Source organism: Diadema antillarum, unplaced genomic scaffold, assembly GCF_040938485.1.
Source record: "Diadema antillarum isolate AM-2024a unplaced genomic scaffold, OU_Dant_1.0 scf00000072, whole genome shotgun sequence".
In the NCBI taxonomy this organism is placed as follows: Eukaryota; Metazoa; Echinodermata; class Echinoidea; order Diadematoida; family Diadematidae; genus Diadema; species Diadema antillarum.
The window spans coordinates 95,747-119,161 of NW_027270961.1; the positions used below are offsets into that span (position 1 = coordinate 95,747).

Below are 23,415 nucleotides of genomic sequence, written 5' to 3' on the forward strand. Positions count from 1 at the left end.
ATGAATCTCATGGCTATTGGGCATAAAGCCTAAAAGTTTGGGAGTCCATGCTCAGACTGTTACAAAGTGCAGAAATGTTGATACCACATAACAATCATCATGTATACAAGTGGAATTGACTAATGAAGGCAATTTGGAGTATAGCCAGGCCGACTACATCATCCCAGCTATGAATTCATGTTGAAATACTAGTGAAGCCCCTGAGAATTGAAACCCACTTGACCATCCTTCTAAATCACTTCATTGCCACATTCCTCCTCCCTCCAGGAGGGGGTGAAGACACAGCAAACTGATTACTATACACTGTACATGTAGGTGAGTTCCTTGCCAATGTTTTGATTAGGAGTGACGAGAGGATTGAGCCAGCTGAGGGACATCTTGCTTCCACACACAGCTCTAAATGCCATACAGCGTGTTTTCCTCATCCATGTAGCCTTCTGTTTCTTTAGCTGCTCAATGCCCTGAGAGGGAAGACACAAAGGGAGATATACTGATATATTACATCACAGAATGATACATTATCAAGAACTACAACACCTATCACAGGCCTGTCACTACCAGTAACTACTATTACTCACTGATAATGTCAGTCTGTGACACCAATTAGTGACAGGACACTTCGACTGTTAAGACGTCTGCATCAACCAAACTGACTTGTGAAGAACTCAAGAACATAAGCATCAAATAGCTACATGATGACCTTAAAGGGCAAATCAACCCTGAAATCAGTTTAAGTGAATAGAAGCAGCAAAGTGAGAGGAACAAGACAGAATGAATTTGAGCAAATTCTTATCAAAACTTAGAAAGCTACGATATCCTGAAGTTGTGATCAATGAAGCACAATTTGGCAACTCTGTAATGTAGCATGTGGGCTTACCTTACATTTGCCCTGTGCATCTCATCTCTCTCTCTCTCTTTCTTTTTATTAATGACAGATTTTTTCTTTTTTTCATGCAGGGGTTGTATGGGGAAACATTTACAATGACTGTATCAAAGGACAAGTTCATCTTCATATACATGTGGATTGAATAAATGCAGCAATATTAGTAGAATACATCAGTGAAAGTTTGAGCAAAATCCAACAATCTGTTCAAAAGTTATGAATCTTAAATTTTCTAAGCAGTCACTGCTGGATGAGAGGACTACTACAGTTTATGATGTCACATGTGTAGAACGATAAAAATAAAATAAAAGGAGAATTATACTAAATTTAATTTTTTGAAAAAAGTACACATCTCCTCGACTTGTTACTGACAACTGTTAGGGTGATGTCATTTCCCCTGCCTTCTGAAAGAGGCATGACCAGTGCTCTTTTATTGTGAGAGAAAAATGAAAATATGTTTAATCTTCTTTATATTTTCTTTATATCATTCTTTACATGTGATATCACAAGTTGTAGTAGTCTTCTCATCCCAGCAATGGCCGCATTGAAACTTTAAAAATTCATTACTTTTGAGCTGATTGTCTTACTTTTCTCAAACTTTCACTAATTTGTTTTACTAATATTATTGCATTCTCTCAATCAAGTTGTACATTAGGGTAAACTTGGCCTTTAAGGGTGCATGTATGGTCTGAAATTAACTTGATGGAAAAAATGAAAATTTATGATTTTATAATACAAAGCAAAGTGGGCTGAACTTGTTATATGTGATGCAATAACAGATACTTTGCAGAAACTGAGACAGCCTATCATCCAGTGTGCAACGCAATTCCCCTGGTCAATAACATTAACCCTTTTTCTTACTTTTATTTAAAGTCTTCCAAAAGTGCATAGGACAACTATTTGCTTAATCACTAACTGCATTTAGGCCGATAATCACATACCATCCTGGTCATATCGGTAACACTAGAAAACAAGTTAGCATAAGGAGAACCTCTTACCGTCTCATCAGTACAGATGGCATGAACCTGAGTACCAAACATGATTGCAGTGAAGAGCACGAAAAGCATGGCTTCTATGGTCAGGGCCAGCATGAAGATGACTGTGGCTGGTGGAGAGAAGTAGCTGCAGTCACCTGTAAGAAACATACATTGTACATTACTAGGGATGAGTTTACAGTCACTACAGGCTGCTATGTAAGAAACATACATTACTGGGGATGAGTTTACAGTCACTACAGGCTGCTATGTATGTACCACTACATTTAGAAAGTTTGTGACAAGATATTATTACTGACATATCAATATATTAACAACAGCTAGTTGAATGTGGCTGCAAAATACACATTATGTGACTTGAGAAGGAAAGTATTATACCAGTAACTCCTTGACTCAGTGGTAAAAGACTTGAGAAGGAGAGGAGTTTTTTTTTTCCCAGCAATTCATTGTCTTAATGGTATAAGACTTGAGAAGGGAAGTTTTCTACCAGTAATTCATTGACTCAGTGGTATAAGACTAGAGAAGGTTTTTTTTTGGTTTTTTGTTTTGTTTTGTTGTTGTTGTTGTTGGGTTTTTTTTTTGTTTTTTTGTTTTTTTGTTTTTTTGTTTTTTGTTTTGTTTTGTTGTTGTTGTTGTTGGGGGTTTTGGGGGGTTTTGGGGGGTTTTTTTGTTTTTTTTTCTTTTTCTTTTCTTTTCTTTTTTTTTTTTTGGGGGGGGGGGTTTACCAGCAATTCATTGTCTTAGTGCTATAAGATTTGAGAAGGGAAGTTTTCCACCAGTAATTTATTGACTCAGTGGTATATGACTTGAGAAGGGAAGTTTTCTCATATACATTTTCAAAAGAGACCTACTGAGCAAATTTTCTTCCTTGCAGCAATCTATGGCCAATTACCTCAAGTCTAAAATCTCAAGTCATCAAATGATACTCTAGAATCATATTTCATAATAAGCTAAAGAATGATTTTACATTTTATCAGATGACATATCATTTGTGGATATATAAGTTATTGCCATGTGATGAAATACTGTATACGCCATATATTTCGCGAGTCTAAATTTTTGCGAATCGGGAATTCCTGACGATTTCGTGAGTGGTTAAATTCGGGATCGTGGAGTCCTTTACTGAATGGAGAAATGTACACGCGTACGTCACATCCACATCGGGATCAGAGTCCATATTTTCGCCTGTCTTTCATTTCGTGAATAGCACCTGACTCGCGAAATTCGCGAAAATAAAAACCATGCGAAATATTCGGCATATACAGTACATTAATTGTATAGCTATGAAAACTAGAATCAGAAAGATTGTCATCCCCCCCCCCCATATTTCAAAAGAGAATATCATGAAATGATTGTTATTTTAATTGATATATTTACTCCAAACAGATCATTAAAAAAGTGACCTAAAGCAATGTTCAGACACAGTCATAAAAAATAAGGGGAAAAAAAGATGGATGGTTATATGAAGTGTGGTGAACTGTATTTTAGCTCACTAGGTGACCAAGCTGTGTCAAAGAATAACAAATCACTTGAGGGAGGCAGGGGCCAAGCTACCTGACAGGCAGCATTTGGCAGGGCCGATAAAGCAGGCTAGACACCGAGTACACGTGTATCTCCCCTCCCTCTCTCTCTCTCTCTCTCTCTCTGCTAGCTGCTGCCCAGTGCAGACTCCTCTACCAACCTTCTCCAAACAACATCAATCCTTCAGGGCAGTCCAGACAAACACAGCTCTCTCTCTCAAGCAACACTTGGCTTGAGTGCCCCTCTCATTGAGCCTTCCTCCACACACCTTGTCCCACTCTTCAAACCTCATACTACTCACTGCTGGTCTCTGTCAGTCTTAAAGAAGAGCAATCTCAATTGCAGAAGAATTTCTTAGGTTGGTATTTGGCCGCAACAGTACAATCTTTTTAAAATGGTACCTTCAGTTCAAGTTATATGATGCCAGTTCCTACTCCCTCAGACCCACTTAGTCTCATGCCCCAGCAACCCATCTCACCAGCCCAGCAATTTTTCTCATGCCTCCTATAGGAGGTGGATACAGGATGCCTACATGGCGATTTCTTACAATATACAGCTATTTACTATTCCAAATGAATAATCCAGAGGTTTCTATAAAAATAAATTGAGTCATCTACTGAGTCATAGTGGTTATACATTTTACAAATAAAGACTCAAGTTTGGATAAATGCTCAAAATGTTATCTTTTAGAACCATATCCATGTCACAAACAGATGAGAATTATTCATATGAAATTGCAATATGGATATACACCAAATTGCATCCAATCCCAAAATGAACTATAAATGTCGCTATGGCGACTGATGCCTCCGCCATAATGCATGATTCTCCCAATACGTGTATAGTACAATGTCTGCACAATGTGTGATGACAGTTTCACATAACTGGCAAAATATTGAAATGACAGGTTTGTCAGAAATATCTTGAATGTTCACTTTCCTTGAACTAGATTTGCTATAATTGTCCAAGAGTGCAGGTACACGTATTTGGGGAATTGAGGATTTTTACTTGTTGAATTCTTACCGACCCTTTTATAAGTTTATGCATTGTGTAATTTTCAAGGTATGAAGAAAGAGTGTAATTACAGTACAATATAGATCTTCTTCTTGCATTCAAACCTGGCCTTTGACCCTTAACCTTTGACCTTCTGGATGTAAATTTCCCAGAGAATCTCCATTAGGTAATACATGTATATATATTAAGTTTTAAAACTAATAATGCATGCATTGCACATACTACGGTATGAGGGAAATAGTAAAATTTTGAGGAGTTGACCTTGACCTTTGACCCCTGACTATTGACCAATGACCCCTAAATTCCCTAGATAATCCCTGCCAGTCAGTACATGCATATGTATCAAGTTCCATGAAGATAAATTCAACCATTTGCGAGGAAAGTGAAATTGTAACATTTCCACCTAACCTTTGACCTTTTGACCTTTGACCTTATGACATGAAACTCTCTCTGGAGAATCTTTACACAGTAGTACATGTCTACACTAAGTTTCAAGAAAATACCTTCCGGCATTGCATGGATATGGGGGAAATAGCAACACTTTTAGCATTTGACCTTGACCTTTTGACCTTTGACCTCTTGCCAATGTAACTGAATTCCACTCAACTAATAGCCCCCATCATACATCATCCTTGGACCAAGTTTGGTGACAGCTGCTTCATTCAGTTTTGAGTTATCACGTAAACAGATAAATTTTAGGATTCAACCTTGATCTTTGACCTTTGACCTCTCTCTGATTTCACTAAAAAACTAATCAAGTAATTGTCCCATCATACATCATCCTTGGACAAAGTTTGGTGAAATTTGTTCAATCCAGTCTTGAGTTATCACATAAACAGATACAATTTCATGATTTGACCTTTGCCTTTGACCTTTGACCTTTGGCCAATTTCACCCAAAATTTAATCAAGTAATTGCCCTATCATACTTCATACTTGGACCGAATTTGGTAAAATTCCAGTCCATATTACTCAAGTTATCGCGTAAACGAATGCGGACGGACGTACGTACGTACGTCACGTACGGATGGACGGACGTAACGGACGGACGGACGGACAACCCCAAAACATAATGCCTCCGGCACCACTTCGTGGCGGAGGCATAAAAAGCTCAATACCGTAGGAGGGGGTCACCACCTCCTACACCCCCCTCCTCACAGTCGTATGCTGTTAACAGTTACTCACTCCCAGTCAGTTGAGAAACTCGGCGTCTCTGCTCCCTACAGAAAACATACACAATATCCTAAAATACATGTAAAAGAGAGGGAAAATGTCCTTCAATGACTAAAACTGTAGCCTGATGATTATAACCACTCAGCTGGGAGAACCTGAGTGTTGCCAGATAAGAGTTATTATTCAAACCTATAGTAATCACAAATGTCTGTGTTGAAGCAGAGTCTTGGACTGTGGGCTACTCTGCAGTCACTGTTGAAACAACAATTTACCTTCCTGGTCCGAGCATCTCACCAATAAAAGATAAATCACTCTGCCAGAATGACATCAGCATATCATCATAATGATCATTTTCCATTCTTTTTAGTCACACTTTCATTATTCTTGATACATTTCTGTAATAGATACTCGTTCTTGTTATCAAACACTAAGTTTATTTCTATCTATCTATGTGTAGGCCTCCTTTCTACGACCTCACCTCTAATCTATTAACTCTTTATGTGCAACGTTCCCACAGCCGACTAAGTCAACAGCTCGCAAAGTTCGCATATTTTGTTCAAACGCACATCCCTGCTCAAACTGATCGATAAATCCCCAAATGCCACGTGAGTACAATGAAAGCTTCACTCAAGATTCCATTCCTCACACAGCACAGATAGCTTACATTACATGGTGATCGAATAGAGCTGTTCCATAGGGATTTTTTGAGTACATTCTAATTTTCTTTTGTGCCAGTGTCTGCAAAGGTCATACCTCCCAGACCTGAACAATATAACATAACTACAGGCCATCTGCAAGAAAAGTAACCACAGCTTTGTCATAAAATTTACATTAGTGCAAAACTTGGAATTTTCACAACTTGGAATTTTCACAACTTTGCTCACTGCATGTCTAGCATACACATTTTCATGAAATAAAGGTACGCAAAACATTATCCAAAAGTGCACATGCGTTGCCGTGTCAGAGTAATGTGTCACACAGGGGGTTACACCATGGCACACACACAGTGTTAACATCAGCTCTGTCCCTTTTTTTCTCTGTCTCATATGTCCATCAAACTACTAGCAGTCTACCACATTGCATTCACACAGTTCATCATCTTTCATGATAGTATTATTCATTTTCAAATATGTTTTTGATTTTCAAATACATTTTTTTTTTTAGTGTGTTAAAGGCATAATTTACCATTTGCAGATGAAGCAAAAACCCAGCATTAGTGCCTTAAAATAGTTCTAAAATATGAGTTACGGATGGAAACAACCACTGTAAAAATTTGAATCCGTATAATCGATGTTAAGTGTTGTTAAATACACAAAATGTGAACAAAAGTTATAATAAAAATGTTTCCAGACTAAACCGTCTACAGTTACGGTTTATTGAGAAAAACCCTGATATCTCCTTAGATTTTAGGTTTTATTGCGAAAATGTTATATGATAGGATGTTTTGTGATACAACAGACCTTCACATATGCATCAAATGTAATACTGTATCTTAAACATTTTTGAAATCACTGCTCCCAAAGGTAAACTGGACCTTTAAGATTTCAGGATAAATTGCACCAAACTTCTGTGAAATTTGTTTTGAGTGTATTTCCCTCAAAATTTGAGTTCAGTTAGCAAGAGAGTAATGACAGATTTGATTATGTTCCCTTTCATTTATTCAAAAAAACATAGTGAGGGGCCGCGGAACACTTTTTTTTTAGGGGGGAGGCTGCAGGACTGGGGGGGGGGGGGGTTCAAGTACAGTTACCCATCCCCTTACATGGGAAGAATGTGAGGACTGAACTTTTCACAATTTCATGGGTATTGCAATCCCCCCCTTTTTTTTTTGACGAGCCAAAACAAGGTGGGAGAGGGTGGCTGTAGCCCTCCTCCCCCACCCACACTATGTAATGTTACATATTTACATTAGTCATCTGTTAATATTTGTACTATGAAAGTAGAGAGAATGCTACAACCCTGTGCTTTACAGATAATTATATCAACAGCCTAACAAAAAATGAATTCAGGTCATAGAATTTCCATGACATCATTATAAATAATCTTTACTCATTTTCTGCACTGGTCTTAACTGTGCTAAAAGGAGTAGAGAATGCAGAGTACTGCTGTTTAAAAGTCCATTCACTACACATGAATTTTCTGCTTGCTGTCAACTGGTATCATACTCACGTTGCACGAAGGAAATATGATTTCCCTAGAAAGTAATCTAATGCAAATGGTAGCTACACTCATCTTGTGATCATGAGAGATGGAAGGATTCTTCTCGCTGCAAATGACCAAGAGATGTACTGCCATCAAGTTCTGTGCATTGCATTTAAATCTGATCATGCATCAAAACTGACAAGAAGACAAGACGGTTGTGGTGATGAAGTCAATAAATTATTCCCAGCGAGAATTTCCCGCAGTAATCCTCATCCTCCAATCCCACAATGACATGAATACATTGGTTGCCTAGTTTCTTGTTCCACAGACCTAGATTGACTCAAGCCAGCTATCCTACCAGCAGGGTGTGGCTGGATCCTCACTAAAGACTGCCGTCATCTCCACACTTTGATGTCATCAAATATTAACTTCAATCATAAATCACTATCACTAATAAATCACACTTTGCATTTCATACTGACAGTGCTTCCCACAAAGTATGTACAGACTGATCTTTAAACAGAGGAATACTAAACAAGGATTTTAAAACATTTAAATGTAATATATGGCTACTCTGAAATAAATTCTACTTTAAAAGTGGATATTTTTGCGCGATTAATTTTTCGCGGTTGGCCGGGTAAGTAGAGTTTCGCATGGTTTTAATTCCCCTGAATCAGGACATAAACTACTGGAACATATGGCACGCAAAAATATTCGTGTGCTTTTATTTCTACGCTAGCTTCTGGTTGCGCAAAATGCGCAAAAATTTCAACACTGCGAAAATTTCCACTTTTACAGTATACTGTGACAGTCTATATATTGTACATGATGAAAGGAATACAAAAGACACTCTGCTTTGAAGCAATCTATGTTATCATGATACAATGCTGATATGATGCTTTAGTTTGTATACCATGGTATAATCCATATTAATAAGGGGACAGTTGGTAGACAGCCAGGTAGAGTAAAAACTACACCAATAATTTCCTGATTGTAGCTCACTGAAAAAATAAAAATAAAATGAGTTTGCATAAAAGTACAAATGGTTTTTAGGAAATGGAAGTAAAATTGTAATGAAGACAAAATAAAGGAAAATTATAACAGATATTGACCTGCTATGTGAGAGACAGCAAATAAAATTGGACATTGGTGCAATGTAGGAAGGTAATACTGGGACCTCTATACAATGTATCATGTATGCATTGTATAAATTGATAAATGGGGCAATTCCACGATAACACCGTGGGTATAATAAAGGGTCTGGTACGGTTGGGGAGAATTCTGTCAGAAGTGGCGAGATTGCTGTGCAGCAAATCTTCCACGTTCTCTCATCCTTCTTTAAACCTCTTGCACCAATCAAAAACATGTGTGCATGACATCGTCTCATCTCCATACACTTGACGCAGCAATCTCAGCACTTCTGAAAAAGTTTTCCCCAACCATAAAAGAAACTTCAAGTTTGTTCGTTGCTCTGCTGAACAACCTGAAACACAGAGGCCCGAATTCACGAAGGTGGTACAATCTTGTCCATGGTTTAAACATAAATTGACAAAGACCGTAGTTTTCTATGGGGCGCGAAGTGTCGCATAGCCTAGTTCGTTACGAAATCAGTCCTTTCTTCCACGAAATGTTGTCATTTCCTTACGAAATGATCATTTTGTCGATGAAATGACTAATTTCGTAACGAAATATGCCATGCGACACTTCGCGCCCCATAAAAAACTACGGTCTTTGTCCATTTATGTTTAAACCATGGACAAGATTGTACCACCTTCGTGAATTCGGCCCAAGATGTGTATATAGAATTATGCAGAAAAAAAATCTGATGGCCGCAGAGAGCTAAGATCACAGTTAAATACTCCAGATAAAATACTTTGAAGGTGAAATCTCTTAGTTCAAATTTGGGGTTTGAAATAAATCTTTTATGACACAAGTCCTGGAACTTTTCAGACACACCTCGTATACAATGATCAATGCATGAATACATGAATACATGACATGATTCTATTTTTCTCTACTGTGTAAAGGAAAGGAAAATGGAACCTAGGAAGAGTTCTGAAAACCTTTACAAGAACACTTTCACATTCTGTCTATAGTTTAATTGCTAGAATAATTATTAAGAAGGGAGAAATTGTGACATTATTGTAAACATAAACTTCTCTCAAAAGTATGTTCTTCATCATACATGTACATAGAAAAAAGATTCAGCTTGGTGAAAGTATATCATGTGGACAGGGAGGCATGTTTGTGTGGATATACCACTGCAATATTTCACTTCATTATTTGTCCTCATGCCTACATACCCTGAGGCAAAAAATTGGAAGAAAGATGGAAACCTAGGTAATTTACTTGCACTCAAGATTCACATCACAAACTGGACAGCATGATAGAGTGAGAGATAGGAAGAGAGAGAGAGAAAGATGAACACAGTATCTTGTCAAAGCCAATATGTGGATAGAGAACAACAGATATTCAAGAATATCTACTTAAAAACAAAATCAATCAAAAGCAAATCAATCCCAGGGATGCATCTGCATTGTTAACATCCACAAATATTGGTTTGTCATTTTTCATGACGCACAGGAATTCAGACAGAAAGTACACTTATTACAAATCCCGGTCCCACAAGAAACCAGGAATTCATATCCATCAAGGTCTGATACACATCCATTTTCCCTTCCGCAGAGGCCAGGTAATATCTGACCCTCTTTTCCTCTTTCCCTTTTCTCCTTATAATGTAACTTATTTTGGTTTCTCTTGTGAAGCTCTGGGTATATTCAGTTCCCTTCATAGTAGATGGATGATTTCACGTAGAGAAAATGTCATGAGGGACTGCAATATTCACATTTGTCATGTGATATCATGAACCCTTCTCACAGTCTTCAAACTCTCATTTCTCCTGAATTCTTCTTTGACACTCTCTCCTCTATCTCACTTCTACTGTACAGAGGAAAGTTTTTAATAATAATCAACCATATACCTGATTATTACTAGAGGAAAGAAAAGCTTACAGTTAACTATCCCCAGCAAGCTTCCAGTGAGAGTAAATTTCTTGATTTCTTTCGTGCCTTTGTCTCATTCTTCAACAAACAGGTTTATCCATCTCTTCTTTGTCACATGTAATACAGAACAACAGCCACAACTACAATCGTAAGTAACATGCAAAGAAACTAGAAATGTCGCTACGGCGACTGGTGTATGCCTCCGCCATAATGCATGGTTCTCCTAATAGGTCTATAGTACAATGTGTTGACAATGTGTGATGACAGTTTCACACAATTGGCAAAATATTAAAATGACAGGTTTGCCACAAATGTGCTGAATGTTCACTTTCCTAGAACTAGGTTCAATTGGATGAATGATTAAAACATCAGAGTGCAGGTATTTGGGGGAACTGATGATTTTTACTTGACTTTTGACCCTTTTATAAGTTTATGCATTGAGTAATTTTCAAGGTATTGAGAAAAAGTATAATTTCAGTATCAAATGGTAAAATAGTATTATCTAAACCTGGCCTTTGACCTTTGACCTCACAGTTCCAAAGAGAATCACTGTTAGGTAGAACATGCATAAATATGTAAGTTTCATGATAATATCTTGAGTTACTTGTGAAATATGGAGGAAGAAATGCAATTTAGCACTTTTACTTGACCTTTGACCTTTGACCTTTTAGCAAGAAACTTCCCACAGAATATATATTGGGTTATACATGCACACATCAAGTTAAAAAAAATCCTTCAGGCATTGCATAAATATAAGGAAAGTAGTGATATTTTGAGGAGTTGACCTTGACTTTTGATCCCCTGACCTTTGACCCATGACCCCCAACTTCCCTAGATAATCACTGCCCATCGGTACATGCATATATACTAAATTCCATGAAGATACCTTGAACCATTTGCGAGATATGAAGAAAATCATGAATTTTTAACCTTTTTTTCACAAAATGACCTGTGACCTTTGACCTTTGACCCCGTGACCCTAAAATCCAATCAAAGTATCATCCCCCCAGGATATACCCTCATATCAAGTTTGATGCAAAACCACCTCACGGTTCTTGAGATATCGACAAAAACAAAACAGGACGGACGTACGGACGGACGTACGGACGACCCGAAAACATAATGCCTCCGGCCACTTCATTGGCGGAGGCATAAAAATAATTTGTATAATGTAAGAGGCTTATTACTCTTACATTAGCCCATAAATTCAAGAAAAACAAGTGAGTTTCATTCTGTTTAATAATCAAACCTCCATGACTGCTTTCACTTCAGCCAAATATTCTGGCATTCCCTGCAAGAAATTTGTATCTTTTCTTTATGAACTTTTGAAAACTTTTGTTAGTCATTTAAAAAAATTCTATGCAGACACTAATATTCACGGTAGTGATAAGGGCCTTTAGCTTTGAACACTTTGGAGAGTAAAGAGTATTGAATGCACACTCTCATCAGAAGACAAGCTACACCATTACTTTGTGTCATAAATAACTACCATTCATAGAGTACAAACTCTTATTTGAGCTCAGCTACGTCTTAGAAGACAAAAAAAGAATGACTCAGAAGAAGTGGACATGGTGGGCAGTAAAGTACAGGCTTGGAATGTAGCCATGTACCAGAGGGATATACAACTTGTCATACGAAATGACAGTTTATAGTCTGGATGTGTCCTGTAATGTCTAGTTTGATCCAGCTATGAGTGCCTCACACTCAATTTTGCTGTTGTTGTTCTGATGTCTTTCTAAACATGATTCACATCAGTAAATATTCCTTCTTCTTTTTTGTCTCAGTACATCTCCAAACCTTATTTTTTGATCACATCAGTAAACTTATGGTCAGGAAATGTTTTCATATTTAGGGCGCGTTCATGTGAATTTCGTAGCCAGAATCACAAACGTGAATCATGATTCAAAACGGCGTTTCAAATCACGATCTCCGCGGAAGAGCGTTCATGCGGGCTTTCACAACGCTGGTTCTGGCTCAGCTCATCCATTGCCATTGCGCAGCGCACTGCGCAGTTTGACCTTGTCTCTTCTGCAACTCGAGCCTGACCTCCTGTTAAATCCTTCTGCCAACTGATCAGTCAGTTTATTGTATGCCTTTCCGTTTTATTTCAGTAAATACCTTCCAATAAGCTGCGGCATTCAGGCTCTGCCCACAGATTGAGGAAAAATCTTAATTCTTCATCTCTCCAATTGTTTTTCTTGGTAGACACAGCTGCAGCCATTACAATTATCGACTCAATCAGAGAGTAATTACATGAATTATTACGTATTATTATAATAAATAGCTAGCTAGATACTATAGCATAGAATCGGTGTATGGCGTTGATGTAAACAAACTAGTGCAGTGCAGGTATGGTACCGAAACACACGATTCACAAGACGTACACAAGCGCGCGAACAGAACCAGAAGCTGTGGGCAGTGGCTGTGGGATACCCCGTGAGAAAGGCATGCGCGCAGCGCACAATGACGTCATAGAATCATGATTGAAATCACGGTTGCGTTCATGCGGTTTCTGCGATTGTTATTCTGGCAGAATCATGATTCAAAACGCCCCTTTTTCCGCGTTTCAGATCGGCATTTTGAAACGCGTTCAAATGGAAAAATCGCATGAACGCAACGCAACTAAACGCGTTTAGAAACGCAATTCTAGTTTCGCATGAACGCAGCCTTAGTTAAGCGTAATTCTACATTCATATTACTAATCTGAATGGCTTAACTTTCAAAAACTTGATTGTGAAGGTATAGCCCATCTTGACCATGTATTAACATCCACCATGGTATCTACGTTGGTGAATACTGTACACAGCATTAAGTGACTCAGCTGTTGTACAGAAAGTCATTTGCAGTTAGCAGTTGGCAAGGAGAGTCTCTTCTGTGTCTACAATGTAACACTTGATAACTCTTCACAGTTAAAATGTGTTTCTGAAACGTAATTGCAAACAGTTTCTTTCAAAAGTGTTAACACCAAGTATTACAAGTCCCTCAAATCATAATCAACTTAGTGTTGATCAGTAGATAGCATATAACATGAAATCTGTCTTGTCAAATTGTAGCATGACAGATCTACTAATGTGCATGGTCAAAAGGATGTCTTGCAATTTGCAGTCTAGTATTTGACTCTAAATAAAGGTTAAGTGCTACATTTCCATTTTCATCTACTATATGTTATAATTTTTCATTTTGATTATCTTTTGGTCTTCATTTGCACATGATCATTATTTGTAAGCAATTGTTATTTTTATTCATTTATTCATTTCTTTTGGTGGAGGCACAATCACAAAGTCATTATGAATGTATGGGTGTCGTGATATCATTCTTTTTTAGTTCCTGTCTAGGAAGTCCAAACATTCGATTCCATTTTGCTCACATGGGGAAAAAAAAAAAAAAACCCTCACTCCATGTACCACCTGTCATCTGTCACTCTACCTTTGGCTCAAACCAGAAACTAGCTTTCAAAAACTGCTTTGGAGCCCATGAATCATGTACACTGTATGCATGAAATATGTGAGTTCTGCTTCAATAATCCAGCTAAATTCAGGTGGTGCCAGGATGGTGGATGGAACCCTGTGTGATGTGGATGAAATATCATGTCTTCTATCTCCACAATCTTCCTCCTAGTGTAAACACTGCAGTGATTGCTAATCATCAGCTATTCTCTACAGACCGGACTACTTGTCAAAGTGTTGCCAGTTTACCATACATGACAACTTAAAGCTATCACTCAAGGCTAGAAGCTGATTTAATCAACAAAAAGGTTTCTTGTATCGTAACCATTACTTACTCTTTTCCTTCTTTCTCAGTCTCTTTCTCTTATATCAGTAATAAATATCCACTTTAAAACTTTACAATATGCATGTCTATTTTTTGATACTTCTGAAGAATTAAATGCAGGCACAAGAAGGCTGGACATATCAACTAGCACTTCTTCATTATTTGATTAGAGAGAGATGAAAGAGAAAACTTACTTGTCCAGGAAGTATTGACACAGCTGAGAAAATGAGAGACGACCAGGATGAGGGCGTGGCCAGACATGAGAGCAATATACATCTGTGGAGAGTTAATATATTGTAGCAATATGCATTAAAGGGGATTAGCAGACATGATACAAGATGTACATTGATTAAAAACTTGTTGCAAAGGTATGGTGTTTGACTGCTTAAAGATGCACACCTTGAAGGTGACAAAATCTTAAAAAGTAGAGTGACATGAAGCTCAATGGATCTTTTGTGTATTTCAGATAAATGTTTCCTCATATTTCAGATAACCGTTTTCCGAAAGAATTTCTAACAAAGGCCTCTTTGGGGGAATAGTTCAGAGATTTTTTACCTATTATACTAAAAGCAGGATTTTGACCTAAAGGTGTGATTTCTCATCAGTAAAAGTTTGATTGTACCAATAATAGGGTCTAAGATTCCAAGACAGATGGAATAAAATACTTTTTGTAATGTGGAATGAGGAAACAGTAATATCTGTTGAAATGAATATTCTAATAGCTCAGCTGTCACACACTGTTTAGCTTGCATATAATGGAGAAAATTAGTTTTGTCCTAGTGAGAGTAATAATAACAAACAGGCATTTATACTTTCATATTTTCACCAGCTCATGCCAAGTTCAAAATAACTTTAATGAAAATGAGAATGCCAAGCCATCTGCCCTGATACCAATATAATTATTCCACTCTCTCACTCACCCTTTTCTCTCTCTCTCTCTCTCTCTCTCTCTCCTCGTCTCTGCCTTGCCATATATAACTACATTGGGATTTTTTCCTTTCATAATGTAGAGCAAATCAATAAGCACCTGCCAAACAATATATGCTTTCATTAAATGCATTTGTCTGTTCCCTCAGGGAATTCCAATATTGTTGGTCTATGAGAGAAGGGAACAACTTAAAGAGATTTCGAGGGTAGCCTCCACCCGCCTTAAATGTCTGATCACACCAACAGCAATACTCAAAATCAATTTTGTTTCACCCTTCGTTTCTCCTTCACCCTTCGTTTCTCCTACACCTCTTGTGAATGAGACTGAAACCGATCACTCTTTGCCTGTTCACCAACTATGCCATCTTTGGCTTTACACAGACAAAAAGGAAAGCACAAATTCCTACTGACCCTTTAAAATATAAATCATGTCATTAGTTATAATACATTTAACATTAGCATTAGTGGAAAATTACATCTCACTTGGCTTTGACAGAGTTCTTTTCGTAATCTCTTTGATAAAATCTCTGAAAATACTAGTTCTCTCCTTGTGGACTAACTGGACATTACTGTATATGCCATATTTTAGCGAGTCTAATATTTCCTGAGTCAGGACTTCCCAACAATTTTGTGAGTGAATTCACGATCATGGAGTACAGCACTGAACAGAGAATTGTATGCATGCATGTTACATTCATGTCAGAATGACAGTTGATATTTTTTGCATGTTTTAAATTCACAAACAGCACCCCACCCGCAAAATTCGCAAAAATAAAAAATTCAAGAAATATTCAGTGCATACAGTAGTTTCACTGAATGTCTGCTCAGCATTAGAGTCAACATCTTATCCCAGCCACTGACAGAGAGAGAGAGACCAATTAATGTTTTACCCATTGATGACGGGCTGATTTTGCTAAAAAACACTTTTCTTGTAGACATCTGCATAAGTATACTCTGGACTAATCTTCAATGGGTCAATGAATTACTCCTAGAATGAGAGACAACAAAACATACTTGGATGAATGTGTCATGAGGTGGCATGAGGCATTCAGTACAGAAATACCTACAGTTGTATCTAGGCCTAACCAATATTTCAACTCATCTGCCTTTATCTGTAGGACTAATAGGAGCAGATACTGACATATGAAGGGCACATTAGGTAGACTGTTATAACAACATTCCACATTATAACAAAACTGCTAAGATATTCAAGTAAGCATCAGCCTTTAGATGAGCTTCATGAGATCTAAAGCAAATGGTGTTAAGATGATGTCTAACTATACTGATCAGTCAAGAGCCCCACCCAGCACTACATGCCTTTATACCGGCATTCTACCAAGGTGTAGCAGATGAATGGATAGGATGTGTGCCATGGAGGGAGTGATGAGAAACACACATGTCAGTGAATGAGGAACATGACAAAGGAGTCTGCTTCTAATTCTCACAGCTGTTACCAACCCTCCTCCATCATCAAAGTCCATACATGCATACATACACATACACACATTCAATCAAGCACTAAACATTTTCTAGCCAAGCTAAGATATGTGGTTGTTGCTAATCTGAATTTCCAATAGTAAGTTAGATCTCAAGAATACTGTACTTATGGTTTCACATCTTGTATGGAAGGAAAGAAGTGTGCCATTCACACAAGTATTCAACTCACACTTGCAGCATACAGTAAGATAAGTTAACTGTGATTATGCGATAAATGTTTATTGCTTCAATACAGCTTTATACCACTCATGTTCCTTGCCATATCTTTCAGTGTATGATCCATATGTTTGTCCTAATGGAAAGGCTTCAAAAAGGAAGAGACATTTACTAATAATAATAACAACTGTGATTAACTACACTGTATAAAGTGATTAACTACACCGTATAAAGTGATTAACCACACTGAATAAAGAGATGTGAAACAAAGCTTTATGTTCAAAGTAGACTCAAAGTTCACTGGATATTTTTCTTCACACAAACCCATATTACTTTCGTTGTATTTTCCTCATATTTTTCTTACTAGAATTCCAGCAATAAAACATTTGATGACAAGACTTAACACCCTACATTTTTGATTTCAGTAATTTTTTTCCCAAAACTTAATTCCTTCCCCTTGTCATAATTATGACGGCTGAAAAAGAAGAAGATATGTACATGTCATAGAAAGCATCACTAAACCCACCATGTTTCATCGGAAAAGAGTGATTTTGGTCATCACTTTAGATATGACTGTATGACCCTCCTTCTTATTCTGTGCATTCTCAACTTCTCACTTTTTTCCGGAATGATCTCATTTCATATTTTTACACACACTGAAAATCTCTTCTTTCTGCTCTTCACTCCTCTTTTCTCCCTCAGTCTATACACAACAGTTTTCTTGATTACTTATATCAACTTAATTTCTCTTTTCTCTGTCCCCCATCTTATAATACTAACCAATTATTAAGATTTCTTGATTTCTTGAAAGCTCCTAGCTTTATTTAATCATTACTCTTTCATATTGTTGAACAATCTTTTTGAGGTTGTTGCTTCAGCTTCCACCTAATCTTCACATCACTCCTCACTATGTCATGTTTCACTATCCATTCCTTCTTTATTTCTATGTCATCTGTTTTACACCTCCCTCTATACTCCAATCAAATACATCACACTCATTCCATTCAACTCTGTTTTTTCCAACATCACTCACTCACTGGAAATGCAGGCATTCATCATATACCAGCGATGTGTGTTTTGTATGCTCCGGGAACCTTTCATCAACAGCACAAATTTCTGATTCATATGTCATCTCTCTGCCAAGTGAGCAAATGGTATTAAAGACTGACTGGTGTTTGCTGAGGGCAAGACATCCCAGCCATGTTTGCTGGTGAATACAGGAAGGAGAAGAAAACATGTAGAATGAAAGATGGACATCAAAGGGTAGAACAGGTATTGATTGGTTTGAAGACAATCTATGCTCCAGTAACAGACTGTGATGGGCAGACCTAATTTGGGTTTGTAGGTAAAGAGAGGGGGGGAGAGAAATATGGGCAGGCCTAATTTGGGTTTAAGGGTAGAGAGAGGGGGAGAGAAATATGGGCAGACTTTACTTGGGTTTGAAGGTAGGCAGAGAGAGGGGGGGGAGAAATATGGGCAGACCTAATGTGGGTCTGTAGCTACAGAGGAGGTGGGGGGGGGGGGAAGGGGGGAGAAGAGATAGACAGGGAGAGACCATAGAGAGAGACAGGGCCAAGGTGCTTCTAGATGTTATTTTAATGATTCATGCAGAGTCAATACTGGCTAGAACATGAAATATTGGGGTTTTAGTATCTAAAACAAGAAAAGCATTCTTCATGCAAAATTTGCAATGCAGCTAATGGACTGAAAAGTAAAACAGGGCTTTAGTGTGTGCATAGAGACAAGTGTAGCCTCACAAAAACTAAGATTTGCATGAACTATCTGCAGGAAAAGACCACACATGCAAAGTGCATAGTACAAATAGATCCAAACAATTCTTTATTTGACTTCCTGAAAACTACATATAACACCTTCTTAAGTAGGTACATCTTCTAGTGCAATAATAATTGGTCTATCAGTATGACAGGTGTGTGTTTGTTTTGTCATAAATAAAAAGTATGTTTTATATTTTATAGCACACTTTACTACACTGGGGTGACAAGAGCTTTTATCTCAAATTTTGGCAAAAATGACATTTTTGGATTAATCGTCAGATAATCAGTTAATTGATGTCCTGTCCAAGTCCTAGCTGTCTTACCCTAAAAATGAAGCCCTCACAGCATGTCAAGGGAAATGCTATCCCATTTGATATAGTGCTTTGGCTGTAACTTTTCTTTTGTTTTTGTTTTGTTTTATTTTTGCTCTCCTAAATATTTGACAATTTTGTTCAAACCAGTTCTTGTTGCCCAAGCGACGTTATGCCTCTTGTCCTTTTAATACATCTCTTCTTTTTTTTCCAGCTGGAAGACTTCTCCTTCTCTTCTCTCGTTTATATTTCCATCCTGTCTCTCTCTCCTCTCGTATCAGTCTTCTCTAATCATCATTCTAGGAGTAATTGACATGATGCCCACATTTTGTGCTCTCATTGTGTGAAATTTGGCCTTCCCGTTTAAAGTTCCCCTCCACTGTTCCATGAAATAAATTCTTCCAACTTTAATTTATTGATTACATATACTGTTATGTGTCTTTATGATTGCAAACATTGTCTCTAGTACTTTGACATGTTTACTTCGATTTAATCATCATGACACCTTATCCTATCTCTGTTCTCCCCATCATCTTCCTACATTATGCTGCCTGGTATGGTTCATATTAAGTATGATATCGTGGCTAGAAGAACTCTCCTGAAATGTAAGACTGCATGGATCAAGCTGTGTCATTTTTTGGCAGACCATTATGTTTCACTGCATTTCATTCTCTTGTGCTCCAACAACATGCTTTCCTCTAAGCTAGTCTAATACTAACACACCTCAAATAAGATAAATCAAATATTTCTAAACATATTCACAAAAACTTGCAGCAACAGATTAGCCACATGGAGACGGCACTTAAAGTGGCAGCATAGGGATTTTAGTGGATCAATGTGTACATCTCTGCAACCAGTCATAAACAATTCAACCTCTGTTCTCTTTCAAGTGAGATGAACTTCTTAGTAAAGTGTGCATTTTCTAAACCCCTAAACAAGCATGCCATGATAGTGCATATTCTCTTTTCATCAAGATGAGAGCAAAGGAAGGAAACTGTAGCCACCAAGCTCTCTCTGAACATCTGTTGGCATTTACTTTCAAATTGACATCTCTTTCAACAAAGCTTTCAACCTTATTTCAACTTGTTACCCCTATCATGCACTTTCCTCTCAAGCTCTGCACATACGCACATACACACACACACACATGTTTACAGACACACACATGTAACTGCAAACTAAATAAAATATTTCATCAGAAAAGGGTCTTCCCAAAATTGACTATCAATTCGACATCAAATAGACTACCACTCTGTAGTGACCAGAGGGTATATTGACCACACACAACATGCACAGACAGTCAGCCTAAATCTGTGCCATGATAAGTCATTTGAACCAGCACACATCCAATCCTCTGCTTCGGCACTCAGAGGAAAAATGTCAACACACATGCTTTTAGTTCTATTAGGGAGCAATTGAGTGGGGTAGAAAGCTAACTAGAAGCAATTGCTCAGCCTGGTTACAACCTGCTGCTGAGTCTCTACCAGTCTCTTTCGCTCCAGCCCTATCTCTCCATGGCAACAATTTGATTCTCTCTTCTATATGTAAATGACTGGACGACAGGATGCAATCTGAAACTAATCATGATTCCCTCAGTGCAGTCAAGTCTGTTCCCTCTGCCCAAGAAGAGAAAAATTATCTGTGGTGTGGCACAATTTTACTCGACTCCAGGGAAATGAACCTCACTGCACTCATTTTCATTCATACATAACATGTTTCAGTTTCTCACTTTGAAAATTAATGAAATAATTATAATGTTCAATCACTCTCTCCTTATCTTGCTCATTAAATGAAATCCCATGATTAACAATAATAATGACATACAAACAGTTGAAATAATGATGAAGCAGGTTAGATATACATGTAAGCCTACGGACAGGGGTGTGTAACAAAAACAAAAACAAACACAACCTTAGGAAAAGTCAATATGTACTTACCGTAAATAGAACAAAGTATTTTTGATTTGACTCTCCAACACAATTATTCACCCATGGACAGTGGTGGTCCATTTTCCTAGTTGCCATAGCGAGAAGAAAAAAGGAAGGAACAAGACACAAATACATTAAAATTATTTAAAGGTCAGAAGATACCTTTAAAAAGAAGATTCTCATATGGCCCAGTTGTCAATTGGGAAGGATATTTTGGAATCCTTTGATTCACTCATAGTAATGAAGTAGCCTGACAAAGGAGGAACACACACATACTAGCATACACTCAGGTTAATTGTTGGTACATAATGGGATGGTACTGCAGTTAAGATCATTATACATTTGTTGATCACATGTACATTGACGTAAATTCAATCATTTTTTTCTACATTATACAAGTCTTATCTTCTTGTTGGACAAAACTGGAACAAAAAGAACATTTCACTGAATAGCCTTCTTGTTACATTACAAACTTATTTCATCCATGATAACAAAATGAAATTATCTGTGTGACGTGAGTTTGCATCTGTCCTGCCATTGATGTTCAATATAGTGGAACTTCCTATTAAAGTGCATCACATCTTTTCAGATTCTTTGTTTTTCAGCATCACTGAATGATATGCCACATTCTTGCCAAAAATTGATCTTTAGAAAAGTACAAAAAGTCAAACTGAAATATTTGATCAAGGGAAATTATGAATGAAAATTAATGCAGTATCTAAAACAAATATTGTAATATCGCTTTACACACACTTCAATTAATAATGAATTGCCTTAATAGTATGTGTGCAAATAATCCAATCCAGAAACCAGATAAGAACACTTGGAAAGAAATGCCAAGCTTTTAATCCGACATGTAGAGTACACATAGTCTGATGTGTATGTGGGCTAATTAATATGTTAGATGGTGAGAAGACACTGGAAGACACAGAAGAGAATGAAAGTTTGGCATCAGAATTTGAATAGCATAAATGGGTCATGCTTCAATCTGAATTAATTTCTTGCATGTCCATGAGACTTTAATCTTATACAAGGCTATGTGCAATACTATGAAAAAAACAAACAAATTAATTTCATAGAGATTAACACTGAAGGGCTTTTTGAATGAAGACAAGACAATATCTTACAGTTATCATTTAGGAAATTACACATATAACAGTGGTTATGAAAATAGTTTTTAGTGTCCCCTAGTTTCAAAGTCAAATTACCATTATGAGAAATGTTTACTCAACTAGAAAATAACATAATGAGTGAATAGAAGGTAAAAAGGCAGTGAATTTTCCATACAGAGTTCTTGAAATATGTCTTTCATAACATTATGAACTGCTGTACCTAAAGTAATTTGGATTGCAGTTTTCACTGTAGGATATACCTTCAAAGACAAATCACAAAGTGGCTTAAATATCTCTTGTAATCTTCATTGCTCTTGTAAGGATATCTGCTAAATGGATGAAATCGATAATTTTGCAAATATTTGCACAATATAAATTTTAATGTATATTTCAGTGCACAAAACTTTCAACAACAGAGGGTGACTATCATCCACACAAAGAGTAGAATGAAATAGGCTGCATCAGAATTGGAAAAAGAAAAAATGGGAGACACACTATGAGCACATATCATAACATGAATAGAACCACAGAGTATGGTAGAGTAAGATAAAACATGGGACAGTAAGATAGCCTTATTACGAATTTCAACAAAGTTATGGCTCAATTACTGTTTACTGCAGGCCTTCTGAGTTTACATACTCATATCTTTCATGTAGAAAGCACAGATATCTTACTTGATGCATCGTTGACAAATGCTACAATGGTGTGCCCTCTCTGGTTTAATACTGATGCACTTTGGACAACGGTACACCACCTGGCCGACCTTTAACCCCAGATTGTTTAGTTGTTCTTTGGTTGCATTGCCTAGGGGAACGGCACCCTGTGAAAATAGAACAAAGTTTACTGGGTGAGGATTGTATTCACCTGTTGGCTAAGAAGAAAACAAAAAAAAACCTTTGATGCTGTGGGATAAGACATACAAGTAGATAAATATTAAGTAACTTACAGGGAAACATACTTTGCAGTAAGACACCAACTTGTATTAGGATCCAGAGGCGGCGCACCGGGCACACGCCCCCTATTCCTTTTTTGTTAAAACGAAAATAAACAGAAAAAAGGGGGCGTGCGCCCCCCTTTTATTTTGTAAAGGCGCCTCCCCTTTACGCAATTCCTGGATCCGCCTCTCTGCATAAATCGCTTGAGCTGGCACTTGACCTTACATCTAAGAAGTACTGACAAACTCATATAGAAAATGTTTGACAAATCATA

At 37.4% G+C, this 23,415-nt stretch overlaps 1 protein-coding gene across 1 annotated transcript in view; it reads right to left on the minus strand.

Annotated features, from left to right (window-relative positions):
• Window positions 1–207: 207 nt before the first annotated feature.
• LOC139717172 (palmitoyltransferase ZDHHC3-like) overlaps window positions 208–23,415 on the minus strand; it is a 75,158-nt gene continuing 51,950 nt past the window's right edge. The window contains exons 4-8 of the mRNA XM_071628673.1: window positions 22,881–23,026; window positions 21,104–21,179; window positions 14,695–14,776; window positions 1,882–2,015; window positions 208–461 (exon numbers count right to left, since the gene is read on the minus strand). Coding sequence (XP_071484774.1) covers window positions 297–461; window positions 1,882–2,015; window positions 14,695–14,776; window positions 21,104–21,179; window positions 22,881–23,026 — 603 coding nt within the window. The 3' untranslated portion in view covers window positions 208–296. The remainder of the gene's footprint in view (window positions 462–1,881; window positions 2,016–14,694; window positions 14,777–21,103; window positions 21,180–22,880; window positions 23,027–23,415) is intronic.